Source organism: Oryzias melastigma, linkage group LG17 (genome assembly GCF_002922805.2).
Source record: "Oryzias melastigma strain HK-1 linkage group LG17, ASM292280v2, whole genome shotgun sequence".
In the NCBI taxonomy this organism is placed as follows: domain Eukaryota; kingdom Metazoa; phylum Chordata; class Actinopteri; order Beloniformes; family Adrianichthyidae; genus Oryzias; species Oryzias melastigma.
In genome coordinates, this window is record NC_050528.1 from 25,433,203 (window position 1) to 25,446,850 (window position 13,648).

A 13,648-nucleotide genomic window follows, 5' to 3' on the forward strand; every position below is an offset into this window, starting at 1 on the left:
CTCTTCAAATTAAAACTTAAGTTGTGCGACGGCAATACGTAGCAACGAAAAAATAGTAAATATTTCACAAATAAACACGCAATGAAAAAAATAAACTTTTATTTGTTATCTTTTAAATAACTTTTAAATTATTGCTCTTGAATTAGAAAAAAAACAGGACACATTACTCTCTTTTTAAATTCAGTCTTCCATCCAATTCTTATTTTATTTTTTTTAATCCATAACTTTAATGTATCTTTCCCTGGCTATGGTTAGGTGTAGGCCTTGTTTAGACTTTTTAACAAAGAAAATTGCTCCTCTCTGCAGCTAGCCTCTAGTGGTCTTTGGAAGAACTGCAACACTTGATGTTTTTTTTTTTTTTTTTCTCATTTGGAAATGGAAGGGAGGGGTCTGTGGAAAAATAATGCAATTTAATCAACTTACATTCAATGTTATTTTTTAAACAGTTTGGCATTTTTTTCGCACCATATCAGCCAAAACTAATCAATGTTTTAAGGTTTTGGTAGTTTGTTGTATTCTGCTGCATTTCTACTATTGCAAAACAGTAGGAGCATTTTCTTCAAGAATCTGAAAACGAAACTTTTATTTTCACATTCTGAATGTTTTACCTTCCTAGGACTACTCTCTGAAAACCTTTTAACCTACTTTTTTGTTTCTATCATTTGTTTGACATGCTTGACTTTGAAGACAAGAGAAAAAAGGTAGTGGTTTGTAAAGCTATAGTTTAGGCTCACCTGATAACCACTGTTGCTTCAAATCAACCAGAATTTTTCCCATCTGCTCCATAAAGGAAGGGAAATGAATATTAAATGGAAAAAATAACTCAGATCAGACGACTGACAGACATAAAAGTATGTAACATGTAAAGCAAAATATCCTTTTTCTTGACCCATAATGACATTGGTGTAACAGAAAAATATCTGAAATGTTTTCTGTGGTCAACTTGGTTTGTGGATTTTTCCACATTATTTTAATTTTAAGGTAAAATGGGTCCAGATCTTTATGGGTTAAGATGAAAAAAAATCACAAAAATTAAAAGTGTTGTTTAGAAATGAGCGTCAAATTTGACAGTTTTCCAAAGAGCTTTATAATCTCCATGCTGCTATTGGTATATTGATTGTCTGCTGGCTTGAATTAGGTTAGACTTGACACATATTGATTGGATATTGGACTGTCTCTTTTACAATCTGGCCAGTTGAAGCACTGTCTGGAAAGTGGACGGTGGAGTAGTGGAGCTTAGAAATTCATCGTTATGGCCTCCAAGAAAGGAATGAAATAAAATGGAATAATACTGGTGAGTTAGGACATTTTCATTGTTTCAAGCAGGCCTAATGTTGTTTTGAAATGTTGTCAATATTTGTCTAGTATCAAACAAATATTCTGTTACTTCTGATTTTTAGTCAAATGAAATCCTGTAAAATTTTCTTTAGTTTGCTTCTCCTTTGATAGAGAGATAGCAAAGGCAGTATAAATAAAATCTTTAAAAAATGTCTAGAAGTCAGTCTCTGTTTTAAAGCAGATAAAAAGAATATAGAATAGACCACAGTGATTGTTTTTAAAAGTGGAAAGTCATGAAGGACAAATTTTAACAAAAAAGCTCACAGATTTTTTTTTCTTTTATATTTACTTTTACTATAGTTGACAACAAAGGAATTCTTGTAAATTAACCAGTAAGGGTAAAAAAAAGAATACTAAAAAGAATACTAATTTGTTATCATGCTTTTTTTATATATTTTTTTATATTTCTGTTAAGTTGGGTTATGTTTGTGCACCAAAAAAAGATCCGACATGTGTAAGACATTCTTCTTGTTGTTAAAAGGCAATTTTCCCACAATCTACAATCATAAAATATTTGACACAAATGCAGAAAAAAGGTAAAATGTAGTTAGCATGAACATGTACTGATTGGTTTACCTTGAAACTATAAATTGCTGGCTGTTTAGAGGTGTGGGATTTAGTAACTTAATTTTCACAAATGTTTGAGGAAGATTGTTGAACACATGGGAATATCATTGGATGGATTTTTCTGCAGAACTCGTAATTTAAGACCCACTCCAATGAAAACGGTGTTCTTGTACCTTTTTTTCTCATTATAAAGAACATCCATCCATCCATCTTCCTGACCGCTTTGTCCCTTTCGGGGTCGCGGGGGTGCCGGAGCCTATCCCGGCCACTGAAGGGTGAAGGCGGGGTACACCCTGGACAGGTCGCCAGTCTGTCGCAGGGCCTCAATCACACACACATCCACTCTCACATTCACACCTAGGGGCAATGTAGAGTCACCAATTAACCTATGAAGCATGTTTTTGGACGGTGGGAGGAAGCCGGAGTCCCCGGCGAAAACCCACGCATGCACGGGGAGAACATGCAAACTCCACACAGAAAGGTCCCAGCCGGGATTCGAACCGGGGCCTTCTCGCTGTGAGGCGAGAGCGCTAACCACTTGCGCCACCGTGCAGCCCTATAAAGAACATTTAGTTTAAAATTTCATTTCTGACTATTTTTTAACCACATTGTAAAGTTTAGTTAAAGTCCCATTGATTATCACGTACTTTGGTGTGTGAAATTTATGCTCTGCATTTGACCCATCCCCTGGGGGAGCGGTAAGCTGCAGACACAGCCGCACTTGGAAGCCATTTAGTGGTTTAACCCCCCCAATCCAACCCCTTGATGCTGAGTGTCAAACAAGGAGTCATTGGGTCCCAGCTCCAATATTACTCGCCATTTTTGTTGTACCTCTAATGTTAGCTTGGGGTTGTGAGGAGCTGTGAGCCAGCAGAAGAGTGTCTAAACAAAAGGATTATGGGAAATTAGGGTAGGCTCACTCCATGCCAAACAGCCCCACCCACAATTCAGAAGCGAATTCTAACAAACTACAAAAATGACTTAATGACAATTATAGGACCACTTGGAACGCTTTTACTAAATATAATAGGAGTGGTACTTTAAGTTTTGTACATGCGTCTTTTGATTCTGAAGCAAATGATTTAACAGTATTTATGAGGTGCACTAATATTCCACAGTCATTACATAAAAACACAGCGTTTCAGAAATATGACTCCTCTACTTTGCAGCAGCTTGAATACACTTTGATTAAGAAGCAAGGTCCAGCTTCATATGGAGTTTTGTTCATAAAGCTGTTCTCTGAGGCCCAAAAACAAGCAAAACCTCCACTGATGCAATAAAAGATGACTGATGGTTTTTATGATCTAAAACGCACATAAGCATAAAGAAAGTTCAGGAAGATGTAGCACTAATCCTTCTAAGCTGCACAGCAGACATTCATTACCATCAGCTCAGTGTTGTCCCAACCGTGAGGCTTCCTGAGGTACTGCCCCCCTGTGGCCTGCTTGGTTTTTCACACCCAGAGGGTTTCTGACATCAGGGGCCAAAAGAAATGTGCCGCATCGTAAAAAGCTCTTTTCCAGGGGTCTACATGGTGAAAAACAGTTGAAAAAACACATTAAGAAACACAGAAAACTCGGACTTTGATGTTTATTCTAAACGCAACAGCAAATGACACAAAAATCATGAAATTTAATCTGGAAATACATTTCGGAATGATGAAAAAGTTATTTTTTTTTACATAACAGACATAAAACAGAATAAGGTTGACTACAGGTGACATGAACAGGACACAGAGCTAATAAAAAAGATTATTCTGACAAGTTTTGATTTAAAAATAAGAACTTTAAAGCTGTATCAGTTAAAATGTAGAGTTTATGGTCACACAGTGGAGACATAGAAATTTTTATCATCATATCTCCTGAGGATTAAAAATTATGATTATAAGCAAATTATATGTATGTAGATAATGATGTTCCACCTGCAATCGCAATTGATCTGATAGAAACTTAAGACCTGAAATCTGCTGTGATGTTAGATAGCAGCAAAAAATTACTTTCTTACCCAGATTTCAACATATTTGAACAAATTAAGAGAAAACTTTTTTTTTTTTTAAGTTTTATCACACGGAGACCCTTTTTGATACATTGGAAGAAGAAAATATCTTGTTGGATAGTGTCATCAGAGTGAACATAAATTAGTAAAGAATTCCTCCCCTGTATTCAGGGTTAGTAAAAAGTTTTTATTGTTTCAACCCCCCTACTAACAAAAAGAAAACAAGTGTAAAGAAAGTCAAAATGTAATTTACTCTTATGGGTTTGTGGACCGGGACTACAATGAACTCACCAGCAGAGGGCTGTAATGCATCAAAAGTGGAATTTTGTATGTTTTGTATCTAAAATATGTGCATATGTTTGTTCCAGTCTTACTTGTTTTAAAATGTTTTATGTTTTTTTTCTTTTTTCAGAGTGAAAAGAATGCTGAGTCAAAGTGAGCACCAAGGTATGGTAAATTAACTTCTACAAACCGGCATACTTTTACTTACGCAAGATAACAAGGCAAAAAGCATGCAGACATGGAAAAATCGGATGTTCTTATTTTTGACCTCACTTTTCCCCTTTAAAGCGTGACTTTTAGTCAAAAACACATGCAGTTGGTTGTTTCATTACTATAATCTCTGCATCTCCAGGTGTGTGCAAGCTGCTGTCATTGGTGATGTCTGAAACCGAATCTCACACCTACAGAGAGGAGGACTACAGGTTCCTCCACAGCATGCTGATGGAGAAGAAAGTCCACCTGCTCTTCAAGGTACTGACTCCTGACGCTGGACGTTATTTCAAGCCATGAAAACTAAAAACTCACTTATGTTTTTGCTAAATTAAAGTAAGCAATTAACCCCTCATTCTTTTTAAGGTTTCAAATTAAGCACACAGAGATGGACAAAATAGTCAGGTTCCAATTTACTTGGAAATCATTTTAAAGTAATGGTTCTGCAAGTAAAAGAACAACATTTACCAGCAAGAGAGTTTCATTTATAAGAAAATAAATTCCCACTTTTGCTATTGTATTACTTTAAATCAAGTAAAAATGTGCAAACAAATGTTTTTTTGATAACCTAACAGCTAAACTTGACTGCAGCACTTATACATTTTCGGTGCCATTAAAAATGTGGAAATGTTGAATATCCTTATTAAGCTCTCTGGCTTTGGCAACAATAACCTCAAGCAGTTACTTTAAGTATGAATTTTAATATGCTTATGGTTAAATCTTAGCTTGTTGTTCATTGATACAGTGACTGAATTACATAACAAATGCAGTCAAAATATAACAATTTAAAAAGAAATTCTGTTTAAAAGCCAAGAAAACTAATTAAGTTACCAATTAGATGTAGCTTAAAAAGTACTTTAAAGTAACTTATATATAATTTTTTTTGAATGCAGACAAATTTCTTGTTTATTTTTAATGATTTGTCATTATTGAAGCCGCTTATAGCAGTGACTGTAACAGCAAGATAAAATTATTGTAATTGTTATTTAACTAGAAAAACAAATCTACTTTTTTTACAGATCCACGAGAGGTTGAAGCGTTTTGAGAGGCAAAGCTGCATCCCGGTTCTGGAGCATGCAGCACGAATGGCCTCAGACGTAAGTATTTGATGTTTGTATTTATTATTTTTTTGAAATGAAAGTGATAAAGTGTATTTATGTACCCAAACTAGGGTCATCAGGAGTAATGCCTTAAGCAAACACAGAAGTCCATATAGTTTGAACTGTCAGAAGCTAAAGAGAGCCACACTGAGACGTTACAGTCTCCTTCCACGTGTAAATTTTCCTGCAGAAGTTCCTGATCCCCCCTCATACCGTCGGACACAGTGCCAGGCATTTTCCCTTATCTCTCCCACATTTTCCCCTATTCCTTGCCTTCATTTCTCCACCCTCAAACCATATTCCGCTGCCTTTGTCTTTTTCCTTTTCCAGATTCTTTTTTTCTCTCTCTTTTTACCCCACAAACACTAAATTCTGCTGTTTCCACGCTGCTTTCCCCGATCCCCTTTCCTTCAGTCTCTTTGCGTTTGATTTGGAGTGACAGCTGATCTCTGCCTGGTTTATATCAGTGTTTCCCCTCAAAAACGCCAGTGACCTTCATGCATTTTGTTTTTGCTGTTTGTCTAGACACGTTGACCATAGCACTAAACTGTTAACTGCACACGCTCACCTGGTCACATGCGGTCAGGGCTTCTCTGCTTTCAGTGTTGCTGGTTCAGGATGTACAACTAGAAGCTTTAATACAATAATATTTCCAAAAATAAATCAACATTTTGTTTGCTTTTGTTGTCTTTCAGTTGGTGGAGGAGTTGGAAAACCAAAACAGCAGAGATGAAGTCAAACAACTGTGTGCCCTCTTCGCCAAGCCACATTTTAAGGTTAGACGGCGATGGATTTAGATTTTTGAGTGCTTTGATGCTTAACTGCTAAAATCTGTGATGCAGCCATGATGTTAACACATGAAAATAATTAAATTATTGCTTCCCTTTTTTACTGCAGCAGCTCAGTGGCAAAATAATAGTGATGGAGAGAAAGATGGAGGCTAAATGACTTAACTCAAATCAGCTAATTAATTAAAAGAAAACACTACATATATATACAATATGTCTTTTTCAAGGTTTGCAGAGTGATCCACATTTTTGTCATCTTGTTTTAATTGTCTGTTCTGTAAGAAAACTAAAACAAAATTCTTAATTTATGTGGAAAATACAAAATTAATAAAAAAAAATGCAGTGCTTCAGAGCTAGTAGGTACAATTCATACTTGAAAATAGGCAGAAAAAATTGTTCTGGTTTCATGTTTAAAATATGTTATTAAATGGTGAAAGTTTTAATTCGGAGGATTTAAAAAAAAGGATTATTCAAAATCAGCTCAATCTTTATTTTGACAAAATTGTTGTCGATTGTCAAATCCATGCATGGATTTTCTCTTGGAGTTGTTATTTAGTTTTTTAGTCTCATTAAAGTTGGTAATTTGATTTAAACCCACTCTGATAAAAATTGTGTTTTTGGTGTTTTTTAACCTGTTCTCTTGACTTTTTCTGATGATGGAGAACATAAAGAAACTGTAAACTCAGAATTACATTTCATATTTAAACATATTGTGGTGAATCAGAAGCAGACGGTAAATTATAATTTGAAAAAGATCGTATTTGCTAAGTAGAAAATACACCCAAAGCTCCATGCTATACGCTCCATTCTGATGCATCCACGTGTAGACGAATAAATCCATGTACAGGGGGTGAGGGTCTGTAAGCTAGTGAGGGAAAGTGTAAACAAATTGATGATGGGAAGGGGGGGAAGAGTTTACTCCACACCAAAAGTCCTGCCCACAACTCAGAGGCGAATTCCTAATGAACTCCTGGCGCTCTGCAGAAACTAAACCCTAGTAAACAACAAAAGTTTTTGGATTTTGGCTAAAAAATAATTATAATTAAAAGACCACTAGGAATATTTTTAAAATATATCAAAATATAATCAGAGTGGGACTTTAAGAATTTGATAATTTCATTAAAATAGGGACCCTGTGGCTGTTTGAGTATAATTTTAGATTTTAAAGACTTTCCTTTTCCATTATCCTAGCTTAGTCTATTTTTGTCTGTACGTGTAAACATCATTTAGTCACCTTGTATCCACAGACCTAAAAACTTCTCATTATAAGGCTGTCACAGTTCTACTTTAGGTTGCTGTGTCACATCCACTGCATGCTGAATCCATTTGCAATCACGTGTTCCTGCAGGTCCATCCAAAACTGTGTGCACGCTCCCCAATGTTTTCTTAGCGTGTTTAAAGCGTCATCTGAGGGTGCTGTTAATCTGCTCTGTCCGCTTAGGCGAAGCGCAAAAGTTTCCCAGAGTAACATTGCATCATTTTTTGCGTACTTTAGCTGTTAGCGGTTTGGAAATTGAGCTTAAACAGAGCATAAAACTGTGTTTTCTTTGTAACATCACCGCAGACACAACCCTTCCGCAAACTATAAAAAAGTAAACTAAAATAAAACAGTAAAGCAAACTCTGGAGATAAACACTTTATGAGCCCATATGGAAAAATGTTGTCGGCTGCATGAAACAAATCACAAAATAATTTGTTTTTCCTCTCCATGTGACTCACCGCGTCTAATCTGACATTGAACTTTATGCAATCAGGCGTCACACTGACTTATCCAAACTGAGCTCTTGTGAAAAACTAACAGAGTTGGGTTTCCTTCGGTACACTCTTATGAGTCACTCAAAACAACAAATTAATTCAACTGTAAATTTTATTCGACTCACTTACACCTCATTTTTCACTCTTCCCATAGAGGTGCTGACAAGCACTAACCTCATTTGCTCTACAGAAAATCTGCTCTGGTGTTATGTTTATTATTTTGAAAAAAAAAAAAAAAAGAGGGGCCCATGAATCTCAAAATTCAAATATCCTTGTTTCAGATTTGCTGGCAGATGCATATACGCTCACACTGAGTTTGCTTTTCCGATAAACGTTCAAAGTTGGGGGTTTTTCTTAATGAGAAGCCGAAACTGGACGACAAGTAAGAGTTTGTTTAAACAGCTCTGATGGCATTTCTGTTCTTGGCTACATCACAGGAGCTCACACATACTTATGGGACGCTGGGGATAGCATACTGTAAATGGATGTTTGTTTTTTCCTGGAGAACCTGCTTTTGAAAGGAGCCAGAGATGCTTTGCTCACGTATTGGCAGCTCGTGAAATGAGCAGCCGTTGATGGACATGAGAATGAAAAGCAGACTAACTGACAGACAGATGGGCTGATGTGTAAAAATGAAGTTGATGAGCAGATGTTTCCCTTTATTCATGTCAGAGTAACATTAGTTTTTCATGCACAGTGACATAACAAAGGCGATCTTATTTGATGTTGTATTAAAAAATCAAACCTTTTAGAAATTTCCCGACAAGCAGGTAATGTTAGCAATGTGGGAGATTTCCTTAGGGACCCACTCTGATGTAAATGATATTTTTGTAGTTTTTAGCACATTTTTTTGATGATGAAGGACATATACTAAGAAAATTAAGTTTGTCGTCCTGATTGGATGTATTTTGCAGAACCTTCTGCAGGTCCATGATGCTGTCGCTCAGAAAGACTTTGAGCCGACTCTTGTTCCTGTACCTGATGATGCTCTGGATGAAGAGGAGGATTCAGTCAAAATTGTCAGTCTGGTCAAAACCAAAGAGCCACTGGTGAGTAGCTATGTATTAAAATCTTATCCATTTTTATTTTTATTTTTATGTAGCTCATTCACAATGGACATTGCACCTGTAAACTTTTGGATTTTTTCCCCCAAATAAATTTGAAAAACACAATAAATGGGTTTTTTAATTGTTGGAACATTTAAGTTTTCCTCTAATTTTCCTCTAATGTAAAAAACATATATTCTAAGTACAATTCAGCTCACTTGACCTTCTGTTTAACTTACTGATTTTAAATTCATATAGAATTTAGATTTACATTTAGTTGTAACAATTCTCAGTGTGATGAGCTGCAGCAGACAGCACAAAAGGAAATATCTGAAAAAAACATTTTCAGAACTTAGGTATTTTGTAGGTGTCTCCCATTTCCTCCCATTTATTTAATTTAAAAAAAATACGGAAATAAAAGTTTTGAAAAGCTGTCAACCATTGACACTAATCTATTATTAATTGACAATTAAAAGAAGAATCTGAGATAATTATGTAAACAACTGACAACCATGGAAACGTGTTCTTCATGGAATTTGATTTCAGTGTACAAAACAAATAAAAAAAAATGCATGGCTAATTATGCTTTTATTTTGGTAGCAAGCCGCTGATTTTGAAGTCTTTAATTTAAAACATTTATATATAACACATGCATTGTATGGTGTGGTGGAAACAATATACCATATTTTTTAAGTCAGCACAAACTATCAGTGTGGCAAAGGCTAGCACTATTTTTTATTTAAAGAAAACCACATTTTATTTTCTCAATTATATGGGGTTCCATTTGCACCAATAATGTGAACCAATGTTTAATAAACTAGTTGAGGAGACATAGACAATAAACCAAAAACATAGACAGTGGACACAAAAACATATTTTTGCCAAAAAAGCCTTAAAATTGTTTTTTTTTTTTTAGATGGTAGCTGTGTTTACATGGACGCAAGTTATCAGAATAAACGCCTGATCAGAATAAAAATGCATCATGTAAACACGCCAATCGGAATACTGACTCATTCGGATTAAAATTTCTTTCTGATCGAGATCGGTGGTTACAGCGATTATTGATCCGATCATGGTCCATGTTTCAATCATGTGCCATTACTGCACTGGATTTCACGTCATGCGTAGACACCGTGGTGCTCCAGAGGAAGCTTGGGAGCATAAACACGACCAGGCTGTCCACGCAAGCGAAATGTCTTTGAACAGATCAGCCAGACTCGTAGCTCCAGGTTTGGAGCAGGGGAGGCTGCTTTGTTACGATGTGAGCTTCGGGGGAGGCTTCTAATCGCAGTCCTGTGCAAACGATCATGTTAATTCCTGCTACCAGTCAAAAAAATAAAGGCTGATGTTCTTCCCACATATTTATGTGCAGCCAAGATGCACATTGCTGAGTACATCCAAGGCTAAATGTTGTTAGCATGTCCATCACACATAACATAAATCTAATCCTTCCTCCAGGTGCGGGCGGCCAAGAATAAAGTACTGGCTGCACAGATTTGGAAAATTATTAGTTAATAGTCACTTAAAATAATAAAGCTCAGAAGATCTTCTCGCTTAATGCCCCAGCTACGTTTTTTTTACAATGGAACTCACTTTATTTTCTATGGCTGTTTCCGATATTTTAGGTAATTCTGCGCATGTTAAAATAATTTATTCAGATTAAACGTGTGCCGTATTTAAATATTTGTTATAATTGAATAAAGTTTTTCATGGCCATGTACACAATTCAACTCAAAGACATTTTGCACATGTAACCACAGTGACATTTAAAAATGTGTGTGCTATGATCATGTGTTATCATTTAAATATTTAAGAGGAGATTTGGTCCAATAATAGTGGACATACTTTTTATCGGTCTGTCAATTAGACTATTGACCTTTCACTGAGACGATCTGTTATATTAGTCCGACATGTTCTCTGTTCTTCATTAATCCCAGTCCTCTTTCCATTGGGATCTGCACCACATCAACATCTGTGGAAATAACAGTGATTTGAAACATCCTTTCCAATCTTTTTTCTGTGATACGTAAACACAGATAAATAGTCTTTTGTAAGCAGGTCACTTTGCAGTTTTATCCTCTCTGTCCCCTCATTAATATGTTTACTGTTTAACCACTGACCCATCCCGATCCTCAAGGGGGCAACAATCAAGAAAGACAAATCCACAGGGGCAATTGTTGTGGCAAGAATCATGAGAGGAGGTGCAGCTGACAAAAGTGGTAAGCTCATCAAATTTATGAAGTGTTATTTTAAAGTTCAACTCCGTTTATCTTTCTTTCTTTGATATTTATTGTAAAAGTGTTCTAAGTGCTTTTTTTTTAAATTACAATGATGCAAAATTAGAGCCTTCCAGTTTTGAGGTTCGGACGTTCATGGATCTATTTAAGTGGATGTATCAGAGTGGAGCGGAGCAAGGAACTTGTGGTACATTAACAGTAGCATCTACATCACTTCTACAGGCCTTTTCCAGTGGCTTATTTTTTCCTGATTCACAAATGAAAACTCCAAATGCTATTTTAAGCTTAATTTTCTTCAAATATGTCCTCCCTCGTGAGAAAAATGCTAAAAGAATATGCTAAAACCATCTAAAACACGATTTTTATGGAGTGAGTCTTTAACTGTGAAATTAAATAATACAAGAAAGAATACTCACATTTAAATTGCTTTTTTTTCATTGATATTTTTGGCAAATCAGGCCTGATCCATGAAGGAGATGAGCTAAAGGAGGTGAACGGAGTTCCACTGGACTACAAGAAACCAAAAGAAGTTCTTCCTCTTCTGGTTGGTGATGAAATCCTTTACAGCTTCTTTCTTATAGTCAGTTTTACAAGCATAAAAAGATGATAACAAAATAAAAGGAAAATTTTAAAGATAAAAACCAGTCATCATTTAAAATGATCATCATACTGTTGAAGTTTGCATTTGTGTTTATCATTTGGAATACATTTGGGTAAACATATCCCATTTTTTATATTTTCTGTACAATTTGACATTTCTAAACAATATTTATCATTTTCAACATTTTTACAATTAAGTTTTGTTTCTGGGATATTTTGTTACATATTTTTCAAAGACTTCTTTTCCATTAAAACATATGCAAATTAACAAACTTGTATGGCCATAATATGTAATATAATGACACCAGATAATCAACATAAAGTCCTAAATTATAATAACGTTTTCTGAAAAATGACTCAAAGATTAAAAAATGTTTGAAAAAAAAATGTTTTCTCAGATAATTGGAATTTGTTGATTCTTCCTAAAAACAGAGCCAATGAAATTGCATTTACCTGACAATAATTGTTGGGTTATTCTTTTTTTATTAATAAACTGCGAACAGATTTTGCTTAACAGGTCATCTACTCTTTCAGTTTTTGGCCTTAAGGCCCTAATTAATCTGACAAGATTCTATGAACTCTTGTTTTTTCTGAGCAGAGATTTTTCACTATTAACTGTGTGTGTTGTTGCATTTCTGCAGGCTCGCTCACAGAGTGAAATAAAGTTCAAAATTGTTCCTGGATCTTTAACAGAGGGCCTACCATCAGATAAAAACAAGGTAAGGAGAGTGCATGTCATGTGTCAGACATTTGTGGGGATATTTTTCTTTTATTTACTCAAAAATCTATTGTATAAGAACATATTTTGTAGCTTTTTCGAATCATAATATTAAAAAAGCAAATAAAAAAGCAATTTTTCTAAAATAAAATTCTGAATCCTGTGAAAGCCCCTCAAAAATATAAAAAATATGTTTGTTATTCTTGTTAGTTTTGTTATTTATCCTCCTTATTTGAGAAAAATTGCTTTTTTATTTGCTTTTCCAAATCATAATATTAAAAAGGCAAATAAAAAAAGATAAATAACAAAGCAAACAAGAATAACAAACATATTTTTATATTTTGATTTGGGGGCTTTCATAGGTTTTTACAAGCATAACTATGAGCTGTTTTATGTGTTGGTACTGTTGTTATTTATTCAGTAGATTGAATGAATCTCCTCAGCTGTTTGTGCGAGCTCTGTTCGACTACAGCCCTCTGGAGGATCCCGCTGTTCCATGTAAAGATGCCGCCATGGCCTTTACAAGAGGTGATGTCCTCCAGATTGTAAACATGGATGATGACACCTGGTGGCAGGCCCGCAGTGCAAGAAATGATAGCAGCCGGGCCGGGCTTATTCCTTCAAAGCAACTGCAAGAGAGGTATAATTTTACATCATCTCCCTAAAAGAAGAATAAATTAACAGTTTTTTTTAATGTCCTTTTTTTGCAGAAGATTTATGCTACAGCGACCCAAACCCTTGTTTAAACCTCAGCGACCTCGACCAGCAGGTGAGAAACCAGTATTTTCTATAAAACTGCTCCACCTGAGAGGCATAAAACCCTTTCAAACAACATTTCGGAGCTCCTTGAGTGCTGAAATGAGGGGTGAGGGTGTGTGAAGGTCCTGAGGAGGTCACGGTTGAGCTCAGCTGCCCTCCACTTGTACTAACTTCCTTTGTTTTCTCCACATGCTCAACAGATGAGGGGGGAGGTACTGTTAAGTTTACTTTTGAACGTTTGCTGTCAGCTTAT

The 13,648-nt window shown here is 35.5% G+C and overlaps 1 protein-coding gene across 2 annotated transcripts in view; it reads left to right on the forward strand.

The window, feature by feature from the left end:
* The first annotated feature begins 106 nt into the window (after window positions 1-106).
* The window catches only part of LOC112147482 (MAGUK p55 subfamily member 7), a 20,878-nt gene continuing 7,336 nt past the window's right edge, over window positions 107-13,648 (forward strand). Inside the window, exons 1-13 of one of the 2 annotated variants that reach the window (XM_024273920.2) lie at window positions 107-701; window positions 1,196-1,294; window positions 4,313-4,347; window positions 4,535-4,653; window positions 5,412-5,489; window positions 6,188-6,268; window positions 8,950-9,084; window positions 11,219-11,300; window positions 11,777-11,862; window positions 12,560-12,637; window positions 13,080-13,276; window positions 13,347-13,405; window positions 13,596-13,607. In XM_024273920.2, coding sequence (XP_024129688.1) covers window positions 4,323-4,347; window positions 4,535-4,653; window positions 5,412-5,489; window positions 6,188-6,268; window positions 8,950-9,084; window positions 11,219-11,300; window positions 11,777-11,862; window positions 12,560-12,637; window positions 13,080-13,276; window positions 13,347-13,405; window positions 13,596-13,607 — 952 coding nt within the window. In that variant the 5' untranslated portion in view covers window positions 107-701; window positions 1,196-1,294; window positions 4,313-4,322. Of the gene's footprint in view, window positions 702-1,195; window positions 1,295-3,528; window positions 4,348-4,534; window positions 4,654-5,411; window positions 5,490-6,187; window positions 6,269-8,949; window positions 9,085-11,218; window positions 11,301-11,776; window positions 11,863-12,559; window positions 12,638-13,079; window positions 13,277-13,346; window positions 13,406-13,595; window positions 13,608-13,648 lie in introns of those variants that run through there. The other variant, XM_036216348.1, reaches the window with a different exon arrangement.